Source organism: Chlamydotis macqueenii, chromosome 8 (genome assembly GCF_036417535.1).
Source record: "Chlamydotis macqueenii isolate bChlMac1 chromosome 8, bChlMac1.mat, whole genome shotgun sequence".
Classification (NCBI taxonomy): Eukaryota; Metazoa; Chordata; class Aves; order Otidiformes; family Otididae; genus Chlamydotis; species Chlamydotis macqueenii.
The window spans coordinates 20,360,630-20,378,019 of record NC_141563.1 but is presented as its reverse complement, the minus strand read 5'-3'; the positions used below and the strand labels follow the sequence as shown (position 1 = coordinate 20,378,019).

At 37.8% G+C, this 17,390-nt stretch overlaps 1 protein-coding gene across 8 annotated transcripts in view; it reads right to left on the bottom strand.

The window, feature by feature from the left end:
* Window positions 1-7,395: 7,395 nt before the first annotated feature.
* Window positions 7,396-17,390, bottom strand: part of ZNF644 (zinc finger protein 644) — a 79,402-nt gene continuing 69,407 nt past the window's right edge. For 7 of the 8 annotated variants that reach the window (XM_086752997.1, XM_086752994.1, XM_086752995.1 and 4 more), the window contains 2 exons: window positions 9,594-9,696; window positions 7,396-9,096 (listed from right to left, as the gene is read on the bottom strand). In XM_086752997.1, the coding sequence (XP_086609123.1) occupies window positions 8,904-9,096; window positions 9,594-9,696 (296 nt within the window). In that variant the 3' untranslated portion in view covers window positions 7,396-8,903. Of the gene's footprint in view, window positions 9,097-9,593; window positions 9,697-16,997; window positions 17,121-17,390 lie in introns of all 8 variants that reach the window. The other variant, XM_086753001.1, reaches the window with a different exon arrangement.

The window sequence follows — 17,390 nt, the reverse complement described above, 5'->3', positions numbered from 1 at the left end:
AACGAGCTGACCACACCAGCAGTGAAAACCAGTGCTGGCTGTGGGCAGCGCGTGCTGCCATTCACTGGCAGACGGAATAGGAGGCAGCTGAAGCTCTGAATACACTTGGCTCAATTTTCAGTAGCTGCTCAATTTTTAGCTTGATTTGAAACCAGTCAGAGCTTTTCCTCTGTGCATGGTAACAATGGCAACAGCAGAACAGCGTTTCCAGCTTTGGTCAAGTTCCTCAGAAACAGAAAGCTGAAGTAAAGCACCTGAATTCAACATCAGCCTCGACTGCTCCAGGATGGGGAGCTCTCACCAGCTGTTCCGGGATCTCTCCGAGACCAGGACACTAGCTAAGTGCCTAGCACTAGATATCCAGGATTGCCATTTTCAGTCAGTTAAGGTAGGGAAGTTGTCTGAAATCTGGAAGTCGGTCAAGAGCGAGATAAGCACATACTGCTTCAAAAAAGAAAAAAATAAAAGGTCTGTTCACTGTAAAGCTGAACGCTGCAGTAGCAGGTATCACGTACATCTAAACTGTAGATACTCTTGTGTAACTTACCTGCTGCTTTCAGTTTCTAAGGTAACACGATGAAAACATAGCCTGGACCATCACACAACTTCCACAGCCCAGCACACGATGCACATTACAGCAGAAGCAACTGGAAAGCAGGGTTTCCCTCTCTTCTCCCTACCTTTTATGAAGGGTGCTGAAGCTGTGCCAGCTACTGCTTATTGTGGGAAATCACCAAAACCTGCAGGTTGCTGATTCTGTTTGCTGCTGGGTGTGGTGAAGGGGCTGCTCAGGTACTCTTGGTGCATTTCCACTTACAAATCTGAAATCACAGTTTAATTTCCTAAGAATTTCATGCTAGCTATCTCATTCATCATTTACTAGTAAATGGTCTGAGAGCCTTATCTCCAATATGTTTTTACCAGTTTTTAATAGATATCCTTGTTTCCCTTTGCTCAAAGAAGCTAACCAGCTGCTTGTTCACAAAAATCGTTCAAGCAAACCCTCCACTTTCTAAATAGAATCATAGAATCATTTAGGTTGGAAAAGACCTTTAAGATCACAGGGTCCAACCATTAACCTAGCACTGCCAAGTCCACCACTAAACCATGTCCATAAGTGCCACATCTACGCATCTTTATTTAAAAAGAAGTCACCCTCCAGGGTAGGTGACTCAATTACTTCCCTGTTCCAGTGCTTGACAACCCTTTAAGTGAAGAAATTTTTCCTAACATCCAATCTAAACCTCCCCTGGTGCAACTTGAGGCCATTTCCTCATCCTATCACTTGTTACTTGGGAGAAGAGACCAACACGCACCTCACTACAACCTCCTTTCAGGCAGCTGTAGAGAGTGATGAGGTCTCCCCTCAGCCTCCTTTTCCCCAGGCTAAACCACCCCAGTTCCCTCAGCCGTCCCTCACAAGACTTCTGCTCTAGACCCTTCACCAGCTTCATTATTCTTTTTTGGAAGTGCAAATGCTTTTGTGGTTTCAGAAAGGCTGGCAGGGAAGAAAAAAAAAAAAAAGAAGAAAGGAAAAAAAAAACCCAGCAACCGACCTTTATGCAGACAAACCAGAAAGATGGTAGAAGATGCTCACTTTCCCAGATGGGTTCTTGCTATGTAAGGCAACCCACGAGGCAAGAGTTCAGCTCCCAACAGTGGAGTCAGCTCCAGGCTCCTGGGTTGGTACTGACTGTGTAACTGGGGATTTTTGTTCTGTGTAATTCCTCTTCCAAAGTCACTCCAAAATCTAAACATCTCCTCTCCCCACCACTTAGGTACAGACAGCTACTCTCTCCATACAAAATAAATCAGAAATGAGGCCTTTAGCTATGCTTTTAAGAATACTAAGCAATACTCTATCAGTGTTCACAGTGATATAGCTTACAGGGCTTTCCCAGAAAACCTTCATCACTGGTAGCCAGTGACAAAATAGAGTCCTAAAGAACCAGGAGATGAAAAATGAAGAAGAAAAAGCAAATGTGGATATAAGCAAAAACTGAGGAAAGGGAAAACAAACCAAGCTAGGAATGAAGATAATGAAAATGGTCAGGTTAGCAGCCCAGTGAGACGCAGCTAAGTGCCATCCCCAGATGGGAACCTGGGCCTGAGGGCAAAGAAATGAGTTTGGGATCCTGGAAGAACATTCACATTCCGGGTCAGGGTCTTCAGTTGTTTATTAGCACTCATGGCCAGCTGCAGTCAGAGAACACTGAGTTTAGTAATGGAGGTTATTTCAATGAGAAGAGAATGTTATTGTGAGGAGGAGAGGTGTTTTTTTGAGGTAGTGAATGGTAACCCCTACATGAACAGACCTGGAAAATTCAGATTTCAGCACCAAATTTGTGACTGAGGGAAATGCAGTGCATGCTCCTTCATGACAGGACCAAGTTGTCTATGGAGTTATAGGCAGCACTTAAAAAGCATGAGTACACATATTCCAGATGGCAAAGGGAATGGGAACAGTTGATTTTCAACACAAATTGGATTTTTAAACTCTTTTCCCTGTCACTGCCTATTTCTTTAATAGTTTGGAGTTAAAACTTATTCCTTAGCTGTTCAGCTAAGGACAATATTTGCCCTCATCTCCTCTCTGCCACGAACCCAGATGTACCCCTGAAGATTTGGAGGCACAGCAAATGTAGCCATCAGCTGGACTTCAGAGACGACAAAACAAGTATCAACCTCAGGCTTACACTGTCTGCCCCTGTTTGCAGTTTCTGGGCCTTTGTTTGTTTTCAATTTTTTTTTTTCCCCCTGCTTCTTCATCCAAATAAGGCTATTTTTTTTTCCTCATACTTTCACACAATTGGTTTTTTTTCAGGGAAAAGACAGATGAAAGAATTATTTCTTGTCAGCAAGACCTTTACCTGGGTGACACGCAATTCCTTATTTGGTGAAAACCCAGGTTAACAGTGTTAGCTTGCATTCTGCTTTATCAGTCACTTCTTTGCTGCAGCTGTTTCAAAGAGCACAATGGGATTCAGAGTTTCAGCATTTGTTGCTACAGCAGTGAGGATGGAATCAGATGAGTTTCACAGAGAGCTACAAACATGATTCACAACTGCTCTGGCTTAAAGATACATAATCAAATGTTTAAATATGTGAAGTTTGCGGAGTTTCCAATAAATAGATTTTTTTTTTCTAAGAAGTGGTAGATTTAGGAACACTCACCATAAATGTCATGTAAGCGTGTTTCACGTTGCACATCTCTAACACAAAAGCAGAGGGATCTTCATCATCAATTGGTATGTAAACCTCAGCCATTATGTGTTAAAAGTGTACTTCTAAGTGGAAAAATAGGATAGAAAGCCCAACAGTGTTCTGATTTATACCATATGTATAGTACAAACACTTCGGAAGCTGTAAGAAGGCTCCAGGGCTCCCTTCATTCCCTCACTGGACAGTAAGAGTTGTAATTTCGAGGTCTCCAGGCTCAGTTACCAAGGACGCTATTTGCTTGGGTTTTAATTGTAGTAAAAAAAGTGCAGAGCCTGCACAAGAAAGGTCTTCTGGGACATTTATAACAAACGTTGCTTCTGCCCAGAGAAGAGCATCCCTACAGGGATGCATTTATTCCGTTTTTATTTCCAGTCAACATAACATCACATCAGTCTTCAGGCAACATATGCAAACCATCTTCATAACCAGCAACGCACCGCACAGACCCCTGCACCTCCCATTCTGGCGTGCTGGAGCCACCCGCGCTGGAGCCCAGGCAGCCAGAATCGCTTCCCAAAGGGAAAGCACTGCAGCCACACCGCTGCTGCCAGCCCCCAGCTACGCGGACCACAGGGTCTTTCTACCCGACGCACTTCAGTATTACTACAAAGTTCTACAAAAAGGCTGTTAGGTGACTTATGTCCAAATCTTAATAGGGGAAAAGGGCACTACCATTAGAGGAATTCCTTGTTTTGCTTTTTTAAATACAAGTTTATCAGCCTACAGTGCAACTAGAAATGAGTGAGCAGTGCCAGAGCATCAACTCTAGCACGACACTGCGGAGGGAGCCCCCACTCCAGCCTTTGTTTAAAACAAATAAAAGCCCCAACACTCTTCTAGGCTACATTTGATCAACTTTGGCATTTTTGTTCTTATACTGGGTGTGTGTGAATGGTTGTGGTAAGGTAATGAATCCCTTCACGCTGCAGCAGGAGACTGGGAACTGCAGAGTGCCCGGTGGAATAGGTTTTTCAGAGTACTCAGGGTCCAGGTTCACGTGGAAGCCACTGCACAGGTACTGCTGGAGGGAAAAACCACTTCTAACTGGGAAAGGCGGCATCAGCAAAACTAGATTGTGCAGAGTGAGGAGTGGGACAATAGGTGCAGATGAGAGCCGTTGTTATTTGTGATTTGGCTTCAGATTTGGGCCCCTGGCTGCAGTGATGAACCCTCCACCACCAAGCTTCATTCTTGGTCTCCAGTACTAGAATGTAAATATCCTCTCCCTGCCTCATGTCTGAATTTTTAGAAGGCTACAGCAAAACTGCTCTCTTTGCCTTGCCATGCAACTATTCATGTCAGGGTGGAAGTCCTTGGTTTAAGTGACGCATGCCGCACAACTTGCCTCCGAACAACGGGAAGAACACACAGAAGCTTGTGATGTTAAAAAGGAACGTTTTATTGCAAGAGATTACAGACCTGGCACTATGGCCAGAATGTTTCCATTACATCAAAATCGCCACCCATGCATCAGGCAACAGCGCCTACAAAGCACGGTGGATTGAAATATCTCAAACCATAATGCAGTCAGATTTTTAAAATAAGTACCATCTTAAAAAGATTTTAAAAAAGTCAAAACTATATAAATATTTTTGAAAATATGAAACTGGTGTTTAAGTAACCAGGCCATTAACTACTGTGATAAAAAGTGGAAAAGTCTGTTAACCATAGTGCTCAACTAAACAGGCTTCTTTCACAGCCCTGACCATTTAGTTAAAAGCAAGTACTTGTTATTCACTGTTAACTTTTCCACATTTGCTCAGACATTTTTCTTCTGTAGGTTTTCAGAATCAGGTAGAAGATGAATGAGTAACCCCTTTAAATCACTACTGACATGCAGGATAATTTAGAGCCACAATTGGCCCAGAAAAAGCACTGGTGCTAAAATAGCTCTGCAGGAAGAGATCTCCCCGTCTCAGTCCCATGACGCTGACCTTTCGAAACTTTGGACGGATGCACATCTCTGAGCCCCAGTCCATGACTCGCGCTCCTCCTGTGATCCACTTACCTCAAAGACCTTGGCGATTTCCCTGAGCACGGCTGAAAAGGCAGGACTTTGAACAGACACATAGCTCAAACACAGGAAGCCTAGCCCAGGACACGAACTCCAACTGTTACAACCCCCACTTTGGCACATTAGGTTCTCGCTCTCCCTTCCCACAGCTAGCACTGGCTATTGTTTGGTCTGTGCTTTTCCTCCCGTCAGAGAAGAGTCAGCAGTTCATTTTCTGACACCACTGGCTAGGCAAGGCAAGCCCTGAGGATCTGCAGGCAGAGCTGGACCACCTCAGCTTGGGTGCTGTCCACCCAAGCCAATTCACACGATCCAGATGAAGCAGTACATGGGCAAACAGGAATAAATGCCCAGGGATCTCTGTAAGCTAACATTTGTTAGCCACTTGCCTCCATCTCCCATTTTCCATGCATAGAGCCTGCACACGCTACCACTTGGCACCAGCTACCATAGTCACTTTAAAATTTTCCTTTTTCAAGGTCCTGTAGAACCCTCTTTTCAAGAAATGCAAACAATGTTCAATTTTTTAAATTATCTAAGCATTCTGAAAATTCCTTTGTAATCTGCTACTTAAGAGACCTTTATCAGAAACTAGGGTAACTCCAGAAACACATAAGATTGTGAAAACAACCCAAAAATAAACTAAACACGTATCACTATGCCACTGCAGCCTCTAGCCTGAAGCAATCTAGCCAAAGTGAACAGACTCACACTCTCGTGTTCATATGTGCAATTCTGGAAGTCTAGCTCTTTAGCACAGACTGCCATAAAGCCTCTCAAGCTATACAACTCCAAACATGAAATTCATATAATAAAGTGACTTAGTTAATTAAAACTCTCTTCTTATTTAGAATCTCTTTAACTCTGAAAGGGGGATTTTATATCTCCTTGTACAGAATTTGTATCTCCTAGTGACAGAAGATCTGTATTTCCAAACAACAGAGACCAAGAAAACATTTGAGCCCCACTTGAGGACCAGAGGCTAAAGAAAGCTTAAGGGTACTCTTTTTTTTTTTTTTTTAAAGACAATTTGGTCTGTATAAATCATATATGCAATTAATTTAATAATCAGAAGAGTTCTAGAACTTCTGTATGTACTTCAAACTATACTGTCAAGGATCCGAAGCAAGCAGGGCACACAGCTCCAGTGCACCCGCTCACAAATCCTGCCTCTGAAAACTGCTGCTCCTCATCAAAAGAATTTCATTTTGTAAACCAATCAGGCCTAGAGCTCCCTGCTCTTCAGACTTAACCTTGCATTTTAGTGTTACACAAAGCAGCTCACTATTGGGGTTTAATTAATTAAATAGAATTAATTATTTTTTAATTATTATAAACCTAGTAGAGTTTTCTGCTACTGCTAGATTCTGCACAGTATGGCTTCACCTTACAAGCATTCTTAACGATACTAGATAAATATCATTTGCACTTAATTGATTTTTTTCATCTGTTAAAGAGCCACAAACCAGGGTGCTCTCACAAGCACCTTTTTTTTTGGTGAGAAGGGTAAACAAGCACTCTATTAAAGCATTACAAAATATTCAAGGTGATTTGATCACTTCCCTCTCTGTTTCAACACATCTTCCATTTTCACAGCATATCAAAAAAATCCCACAATCATCCACAAATTCAGAAGTTTGTTAGTCTGCATACAGATTTGTCTGCAATACACTTCAACATCCCAGTTATCTTTCCTAAAAATCTCTAAAGTATTCTTCTCCAGCCTTTCAATGTACCGACGCAGATTTTCCAGTTAAAAAAAAAAAAAGTAAAAAGGGAGTAAATGTTGCCAATATAGCTAAAGTTATCTGTAGCAACTTGTACAGTAAAGGGCCCAATAGCACTAATTTAATTATAGCCCTGACAGAGCTAGGACAGCCTTGTCTCAGGGCTCTGCACATCTGTGTATTTCCAGCCCATCCATTTTACCAGAATGTTAACAAGCCTCGTGTGTTACCTCTGAACGGCACACATACAGGAACACAGACATTTACTCATATTTTCCACCAATCAAATGTAATGCGTCTGTGAACAGTCAGTTTATTGCAAGTAAATGTACTTTTACTTAAGATCATGAGGAGATTCTAATCTCAAGCAAGACAAATCACTTTCACAAACTTAATTCACACAATGCAAATAAATGCTTCACATTATAGACATTTAGATTTTCTTCAAACCTTTTTATTTAGAGATTTTTTCTGGTAAGGAGATATACCATAGGAAAGCAATTTCACTGGCAGTGAGGTATGTATATACTCTACCAAAATACTCCTCTTGTTTTAACTGCTTTTAACTTTATTTACATATAAAGAAAATATCAATGCATATCCTTGGCTTAACTACAGTATCTGTTACCCTATATGAGTAAAATGAAATGTTACTTGCATACAAAATTGATTTGTAGAGGAACCTGACTTGATTTAAACAAAAATCATATTCTGAAGACAGTTTAAATGAACAAACACAATTCATCATGACCAAGACACCTGCACCATATTTCCATCCTCACAGCACATTTATTTCAGTAATTCTGTAAGTAGGTCCTTAGCATGAGCATAGTGTTACAGTTTTCATACATATAATCACATCCAAAACAAACTCTAAAATTTAAGTTGTAAACATTCTCTTCATATGTAGAAACATTTCAATCTGTGTTCGAATTTTCTAAAATGATCAACCTTTTAAACAGAATTATAAATGAGAAGTCTACTCTAACCGTGTAGTGAGCAATGCTTATTAGTACATTTCTACAGTGTTAAATAAAATAGTAAAGAGGCAAACTTCTGTAAGCAAGTCAGACTTTAAGGAAATAATCATAAAGAAACAAACTTGTTAACAAAAAGATGATTTGTAATAACGAAAGTTGGACTGAATCTACTATGATACAAAAACATAAGGGTAAATACCATCTTTGTTGACAAGTAGGAGGTAGCATGGATGCACCACTTTATTGTCAGTGAGAAATGCAACTGAAGTAAAGAATATTTCCTTACCACAAATTTCCAGTATTATGTACATATTTCTCTTAGAAATTTGTTTAAACAAGTTTCCCTCCACTTTTTAGTACAAAAAGCCTCATGTGATTTAAAAAAAACCACTTACACACCTAGATAGAATAGTACTAACTGCCCTATTTGAATGAAACAGTCTTTTGAACTATGAAGTACATGATATTTAATGCCCTAAGTTGAGTAAATTGTATTAGCAGTTCTTGGTATTATACAAAACACTACATACATACAAACAAAATATAATAATATCTTATTTTACTATGTAATTCTTTTTGGAATAAACAGAGCCTCGATTTGAGTAACACTGAAGAGAGAACATGGTTTCTTTGTTTTAATAAAATCTGTCTTTTAAGTACCCATGTGCAACAATTTAAAAATGGCTGCCATACATGTAATGGTCTGTTATTGATAGTGAACACAGTAACTGACAAAAACATAATAAACCTTAAAAACACATCTTCCACCCTATATAAAATATAAAGACTACTTACTGTGACTGTTAAGTATTCAATTTATTTTGATGTTACTGTAATTCACTTCATCTATTTTTCTGCCTTTAGCATTTATAAACATAATTTAGTGTAGCAATTTATTTAATAAAAATGACAAAGTATTTCAAATTTACATCCAATTAAAATTTAAAATGTTTCCTTGTTCTATGATGCTGCTTCTGCCATCAGTAAAGAAAATGAAGTTTCAGTAATTGAAGTAGGCTTTTTAAGTAGTGATGTGACTTCAACCATGCCAGCTCCAGTCCGTGGAAGATTTGCGTTGACAATGTGTCGCTGCAAGTGCTTTATCCAGTCTTCTTGAACAGACAAAGGTCCTCGAAAGACCAGACCACAAAACCTACGCAAACAGTAAAATTAGTCCATCAAGATATATCTAGCTCTACTGAAAAGTTATAAAATAAAGACACGAAGTGGAAAGTCTTAATTTTCTTGAAGTTTCTTTTTACATATTTTAGCTGAAAATCTTAGTAATTGAGTTCGTTTACAGTAACTGTGAGCACACAAAAAATTGCAGTTCATACAACTTACCCTTTTACATTTCAACACTAGCAATAACAATCTGTTGTTCTTACATAAGGTTTCTTTTGAAGAACAGAATATTACTCAGACATGACCAACGAGATTTTAGCTAGAGAAACAGCTGGCAACCTAATACCCAAGTATGACTGATTCAAGTCCTCTTGTTCAAATTAATGAACATAGGCAACTGCTTCCCTGTGTTATTATTCATTTTAATCACAAATATATTTACAGGATACAATCTTAAATCTTCTTATGAATAAAATTAGCAAGCTCTTAAGAATGTGTTCTTTCAATTAAAATAACCTTATGTACCTGCATCTGAGTATGTAAACTTCATCAGCACTATGAGGTAACGGCAGCATTTTTTTCTTGCTTCCAGATCTTGACCTTGACTTCTTTTGCTTACAGTCTAAAGCTAAGAAGAGAGAAATTTCCGTATGTGAAAGCAGTACTTCAATGAATATTAACCAGAGATATTTAGTAAGCATCTCCTATAGCAGTAGTGAAGAGACATCTACTTCCTTGTTGTTCCACATTTAATTACAATGTAAATCCAAAACAATTACAGTGTGCTCTAAGAAATTTAATGGAAAACACATGAAGCTATTTTTTAGTTTAGCACAGTGCTTGCTCTTTAAAAGACTACATAATTGACATTCAGTATTAAACTGCTTGTTTAGTATCAGCAAGCATCTACTAACCTATTGCAGAATTATACAGAAGCAAAGCACCATTGGAAATTCCCTTTCATGCATGAAACACTGTCAAAATCTTGGAACTTGTCTTGCAGTTCAAGTACCATTGTAAGACCACTCATATTCAACCAGTGAAGTTAAAACTTCAAAGTTGTAGCTTTCAGTTAATACAATCAAGAACTTCTGGTTTGAATAAAACACCTGCCATTTGTTTTCAACAAGGGAAAAGTTTGTCCTTTTATTCTAAGAATTTCAAATGAAGCTTCCTCCTCACTCCTGTCTGAATTCTACTGCATCTTACAAAAACTGTATTAATCTTTGGCAGTGGGAACCGGTGTTAGGACAATCAACAGGGATGGCAAGGATACTTTTAAAATTCAGCTTAAGTATTTGAAACTATGTATGAAAATAATGTGTTTGAACAGGAAACGCATAGCAAATGAGTTCAGTTAGTATTGAGGTCTGTACCTCCCATATATAGATGTAATAGGAATCTGTAGCAAAACATGAAGAGTCTAAGAAGCAGCAAAAGTTGGGGGATGAAAGGATTAAACTGAGTTAATATTGTTATGATGCAAACAGTTGATAAAGCTCAAGAAAAAAAAAAAACAAAACAAATTTGGGACTGCTTGAACTGAGAAGTGTATTTCACTACACTCCATTCCAAAACACAGGACCCCAATGCTAGAATTCCATAGCAACCTGGAAGACAGTAACAAGTAGCATTCTTGATACTAAAATGCATAATGCTATGCTACTGAAGCATCTTAACAGTAAATTAAAAAAAAAAGTTATACTTGTGTAAGTTTTGACTCCTGTAATATAAAACTGAAGAATAAACCTCTTAGTATTTTGAAGCATAAGACATCATCTGGTGAGGCAAAGCATGCTGATTTAAAGAACACACAGTCTTGATTGCATCCTTCATTTTTCTTACATCCTTCAAATGAGCACCTCTCAAACTTTTACCCTGGAGTCAAACTTTTAACTTGTAAATACACCAGACATTTTCCAATTCCATCTCCAGATTTAAAAATTGTTAGAGTATCTAGAAAAATTAGAATTATTTTTGAGGTTTGAAGGTAACAGAGAACTAACCAAACAAGTAGAAAGCAGATACCAACCAAAACAGACTTCCTTCAGACTCTGGGTCAAGCCATCATTAGGAAGATGTGGCTCAACGGCTTTTTTTTTTTTTTTTGTAGTAACAATGAAAGCAGTTTGGATATAAAGGCAGTACCCCAAAGTTGAGGGGGTGGAGCAAGAAAGACAGAAAGGGCCAAGATAATTTCCGGAAAAATGAATAGGTAAGGGGTTCTTAATGCTTTATGCTCTCATCAAAAGTATACTCTCCATATAATTAGGAAGAAAAAAAGCTAACTATCTTTCAGGCTGTAGGAACTACCAAGTAGAATAAATATTTTACATACTCCAACATCAGTAACACCACCACCAGAAATGTAAGCAGATAAAATACTGAAATCCAGACACCTATTCTCTGAAGAGAACTGCTGGCACAAGGGGTGACTTATCTGAAGCAGTTACTACAACAAAAGCTTTGACATTGCCGATTTTGCAGAAGTCAATACTGTCTGAATGCAAACACATCCATGATTTGCATCTGATGTCAGTTAGTTGATGTCAGTTGATATGAGTGAAAAAAAAAAGGGCAGTAGACAGCAGGCTCCTTCTAGAGAAGCCTACATGCATTTGAAACAAGAACTACCTTACTTCCTTCATGTTGGCAAACTTAGGACATTAATTCCCATCAAGAAATTTGATTCTACTCACATACACTCAAAGCATTTCAGAGAGCTTTTGCTTTCTTACTATACCTGAATTGTTCTTCTGCAACAGAGTTGCAGAAATCTAGTGGTTTTGTATGTATGTTTAATCGAAGAAAAAAAACCACTTTGAACTACTGTGCAATCAAACAGACAGCAACACAGACAAACAGAAACTGCCATAGATGTACCAGGAGAGGTAGTTTCTACTTTCTTGAAAGGTACCTTTTCCAAGAACAATGAGAGCACAAGGAAAATAAAAGAACGGGCCTCTTCTCTGAGCCACTTACAGCAGAGGCTCTAGACAGAGAAATTACAAAACAAAGAACAGAAAATACCACAGTAAAAGACATCAAGAAAAATAAATTCAGATCACTCAACGCATTCTCAGAGTAACTTAGCTAAGATTGGAAGTAGATTTGCCCAAGCAAGAAGCTGTTACAAAAGACAGAAAATACTAAGAATACTAAACCTGTGTTCAGCAAGGGCTATTTTTTGTTCCCTTTGTCTTTTGACTTAGGAAACGCATTCCTTTACATTTTAGGAGGCACCAAGCAGCACAAGTACATTTTTAAGTTACTCCAATGAAGCAGGAAAGTAACTGGAGAAAGAGTAAAATGTGGGTAAAGCTGATTAAAAACCTTAGTTCCAACACCAGTTATCAGAGATGTGTACCAGTAACTACCACATCAATTTCATTTTTGTCTATCCAGAGAGTAACAAGTTAAAATGAAGTCACATGCACTCACTGAAGTAGTCTGTTGATATGATGCTTACAAGTGCTTGCAAACATCAAGTCAGTCACACCATTGCCTCACCCACAATAAAGCACAGCCATGTTCTGACCAAAACTCAGTTACTGTTCTTCCAATGCCTTTACTGCAAGAAAACATGACCGCCTCAGAAAGTATGTTTTTAGGACTGTCAGGAAGAGACCAAGGATAATTTAGCTCTAGTAAGCTGCATGGAAATTGCAGCAAATTGCCAGAGACAGGCAGAAATAACCTAACATTAATGCCTACTTTGTGGCTCTTACAGCTCCCAGACTATCATCCTTCATTCTCCATAAAGGCCCAATTCTTTTTGGAAGAAACCTCCTTCCTTCAAGTTTGGCCACTTGGTGTTTCATAATTGCTATTCCAAAAACCCGCTGTTAACAACCAGTTACACCACTTCATCAAACCTCTGATACAGCACGACAGATAAACAATACGCTTAAAACAAAAGACGAACTTTGGAGGAATCTCCTTAAGGCACTGAAGTTCAACTTCAGAGAACACTATTTAGAAAAATATATGCTACAGAAAAAGGCTGCATATTAAAAAACCTTCTTTACCTCTGTGACCGCTTATTGAGAAAGACTACAAGCAGATGGAGATAGGAGGCTAAAACGGGTATGCCTAATACAACATTAATTAGAAAAGTCACAATTAGAGGTCCTTCATGCCATGACATTTGGTCTAAGGTTCAAAACTGACATGCACCTATGCTAATTTGCATGCTCTGCTTCTCGATGTCCCCCAACATGGAACACTTCTCATTTCAGGAAGATTGAAGCCGGGTCTTTATTCAGACTTCATTACTTTTATCGCACTGTATGTAAGGTAACACAAGTTGAATAATTGCATGCATAAATGGATCTAATTAACCATTTACAAACACTGCCAATTAAAAAGCAAAAAATAATGAATTATCTCTCTTGTATATTTATTTACTATTTTTTCAAATTCAATCACTTGCTATCTATCTTCATAATTTCTGCACCGTAAAACGTATTAAAAAATCCCTCCAGGAATTTGTTCCCTGAAGGATTTTATAGGATACTAAAAATTAACTCACTGTGCTAGTTGATCAGTTACAACTGTAGCAGCACAAAATAAAGACATGCAAAAGCCAGTGGATCTCAGACTGCTGCTGTAGCTGCATATGCTTCCACAGTAAACTTTCCAAAGGTACAATTTTGACAAAGCAATATTAGAAATTATTTGAAAGCATAGTGGCTGCACGAACTGCTACCTCAGTGAGACCGTTGGCTCAAAGGCCAGACTCCTCGTTCTGTATTTTTTTGTTCTTTTCCAAACTTATGAAAATGTAGTCTCCATCTACAAAAGCAAAGACCAAAGAGGAGAGTGATGATTCCCAGAAGATGCCAGCTGGTAAGAAGAGACTGAGTATGTGAAAGAGAGTCAACAAAGAGAAGATGTAAAAAGCCAGGGTGCAAGGGAAAAAATCAAGAGACTTTGAAAGGGAAGGGCAGCCTAGAGAGAAGAAAAGGAAGGAAGCTAGATAGACAACAGTACCAAGAAGAGTGAGAGGCATTTTGAAAATTTTGTGTAGGTCTGTCCAATGCTCTAAAGATAATCAGAAGAAAGAAGCAAGTTTGCCACATGCTCTGAGAAACACTAATGTGTTGCTATTGATCAAAACAGGTATAAAAGGAAATTAATATCTACTCAAGATGAGCGATTAAATCATTACATTGTTCAAAACTGGACTGCATAACAAAAAAGAAAAATTTAATGTTCCAGTTCGACATCTGAAGACCATCATGCAAGCACTAACACAAAAGCAAGTAACTATCCAAATGAACCCTGACAGGCATCTGCTATACAGTGGATCCATATTACATAACTATAGGCACAAATTAAGTTTAATAAACAATAACCTTGAACAGCCAACAGCCTAAAGTTCCACTTCTAGGATGTTTTTCTTGAGTCCATTCTCAAAATTAACCATTATGCTTAACTATGTCTATTATACTGCTAAAACTGTCAAGTTGCATTTGAAAAAAAGAAAAAGTGATCAAATGTGATCAAATTACTGACTCTGAAGCAGGGCATCTGCTAGAAAAGCAATACGATAATAGTCACTATCAAAAACATATGCAGACAAACTGAAAAACTGAGCTGAAGACTAGCATGTAAGCTAACACAGCACTAGGAAAGGTCTCACTTTGGTGACGTGCAGACATTACTGTATTTATCTTACTGAATAGTAATGCCTAGATAGCTCCCGTAACAACTGCCAAATAAAAGAATTACAACATTTTTCTTGACACACAATTATTTAATTACAGCAAGAAACTGAGACAAATAGTCAACCAACATGACTTCTTTTTGGCAGTTATGCTTACTTTAGAAGATATAAGAAAGACATCATCAAAACAGAAGGAGGAACCTGTATGAACATATCCTTACAGTCTCCATACAGGTTCCAGGCTGAAGCCAAACTGAAAACATCTCGAAACTGCTCTCAATTGCAACCATTTTTTAACAAGAAAAACTGAGATCTCCCCAAGTGTAACAAACTAGCGTGTGCTAGTGAAATCTTGCATTAAAATAAAAAAATTTAAAAATATAAAGTGGAATATCCAATAAAACCACTGTTTAAAAGCGTATTTTCTGGTCTGCAAGCCTTGCATTAAGCCCACTTGAATGAAAAGTCAACGAGGAAAGTCTACAAACTTCACAGAGTTACAACAATTTTAATGGTAATGACTAAGTTAATACAAATATACATTGGTTGCATAATGTTACAGCTAGAACTTAAGCCTCTCTAAGTCACAGTTTTCACTGAAAGGCCATTATCCACATAGTACAGGCTATTTATCTGGCTCAGCTCCAGCTTCTGACATAAAATGATATTTTTTTTTTTTTAATTTTGTTTCTAACTTTTTTTAAAGCTCTGTTTCTAACCTAATTTTAAACAAACTTCTAGGTCCAATAATACAAGACTCAGGAGTTTTCTTCCAGTTCTCTTAAAGAAAGTGCAACTGTTCTGATTGAGTATGCTACAATTTTGCTAGCAAAACACATTTCTTAAAGAAAAAAAAAAAATATCCCTGAAAGCATCTAACAAGCTACTTTCACTTTTCCCATTTAGCAAAAGGGAAGCTGAGGTACAAAGAGTTTGTCCAAGACCCAATCTCTGTAATATCCTGTTTGCCACAGTGTCTCCTCCAATTAATTATTGTTAGGATTTCAATGTGCAATTTAAATATATAGCTATTGAAAAATATTTCATCAGTAGGTATATAAGAAAAGTAACTTACCACAGGGCTAATATCAAAACCACAGCAGTGGCAAATGAAGTTCACTGTCAATTTTTCTACCAAGTAAAAATGAAAACTTTCAGAATCACTACCTAAAGGCATACACTCCTACACATTGGATATTACTGCCTGCCATATGCTGACTTCCTTCTAAACCCACTTTGTTATAGCATCAACTTAGTATAACATAAGACCTGGCAGCCTCAGGCCCAGTTCGTAAAAGTATTTTTTTAGCCTTCTGCAGAGAAAGCCTGAAACTCAGTTTATTTGCAATTCTTAGCCTAATGAATTATATCTGCAGATTAAAAAAAAAAAAAAATTATGCATTTTTCCAAAGCTTTATGTAAAACTTTGCTTGCGAACACAGAAAACTGATGGTTGCCCTCCTTAATGACTGAATATTCCAGACTTCTTATCTCCAAATTTTCCTCACTGTATTCTATCTCTGCTTCCCAAATTGCTGTCGATCATACAAAGACCCACTAATCTCGGCAATAATCCAAGTAAACTCTGATATTGCCTACAGCCAAGCAAAGTGCAGGTCTTTGGAAATGAGTCAAAATATGGAATATTAAAGGTATTTCAAAATGAAGTGTGTTTTAATAAAAAACATTAATAGCAGTGCCAAATGCTGTATTACACTCACTCCATGTCAGATCAAGTAGTTCTTGGGTTGTGAGCCAAATAAGAAATGAAACCAACTACATACAGTATGTTTTTAGAAATACACAAACTGTAAAATTACTTGCTCTTCCTATTTTAGCTACCGTATTCTTAGTAACTATATGTACTAGATCGTAAAAATTACTTATTGGCTTGTTGTGGATTTTAATTTTTTTTTTTTTCTCTTTCATTTTTTGGTACTTTTAAACACTTCATTAGAAGGTCAACTAGCTGGTTTTGAAGCTGTGGTATTATAAGAGAATGAATTTAAGCAACCATCTCTTAGTTTTGCTTACATACCTTAAGTGTTGGATCCAAAATAAATGAGTCAGAATGAAAATCAGACATGAGAGTAGACAACAGCAACATACCTTTTCTTACAAGTTGCTGAAGTTCTATGGCAAATAAATTGTCTACCAGCAGAAGCTTCAAAATTATTTTGAATTAACATATGCTTTTGTCCAGTCTGATGAGGAAAATGTATCATAGACAGACTTGCTTTTACATCTGTAACAAAACATACCTGTCCCAGTCAAAAGTCCAGCACTCTTCTTTCGTGCATAAGCGCGTAAGTGGTTGGACAGGCTAACAGCACTTGTAAACGTCGTATTGCAATGCACACACGTTCTAAGCTTCACAGGCATACCTATCATTCAAAAGAAAACTATAATCCAGTTCTCTCTTCAAAAATGAAATTCTCAAAGCGTTGTAAAAAGTTTTCTGCAATAAAGATGGTTTAAAATATATTCACTGCATTGACGCAATTTTTTAGTATATTAGAAGGATCCAAGTTAACCGTTATTAGTTTTCCATGTAGTGCTTTAAGCCAAACCATGTTATTTGAAAAAGAACAGAAAGGAGGCAACTTGAACCCATTAGGCTACTCTGCATTCAATACCTACTATCAAGTTCCTAC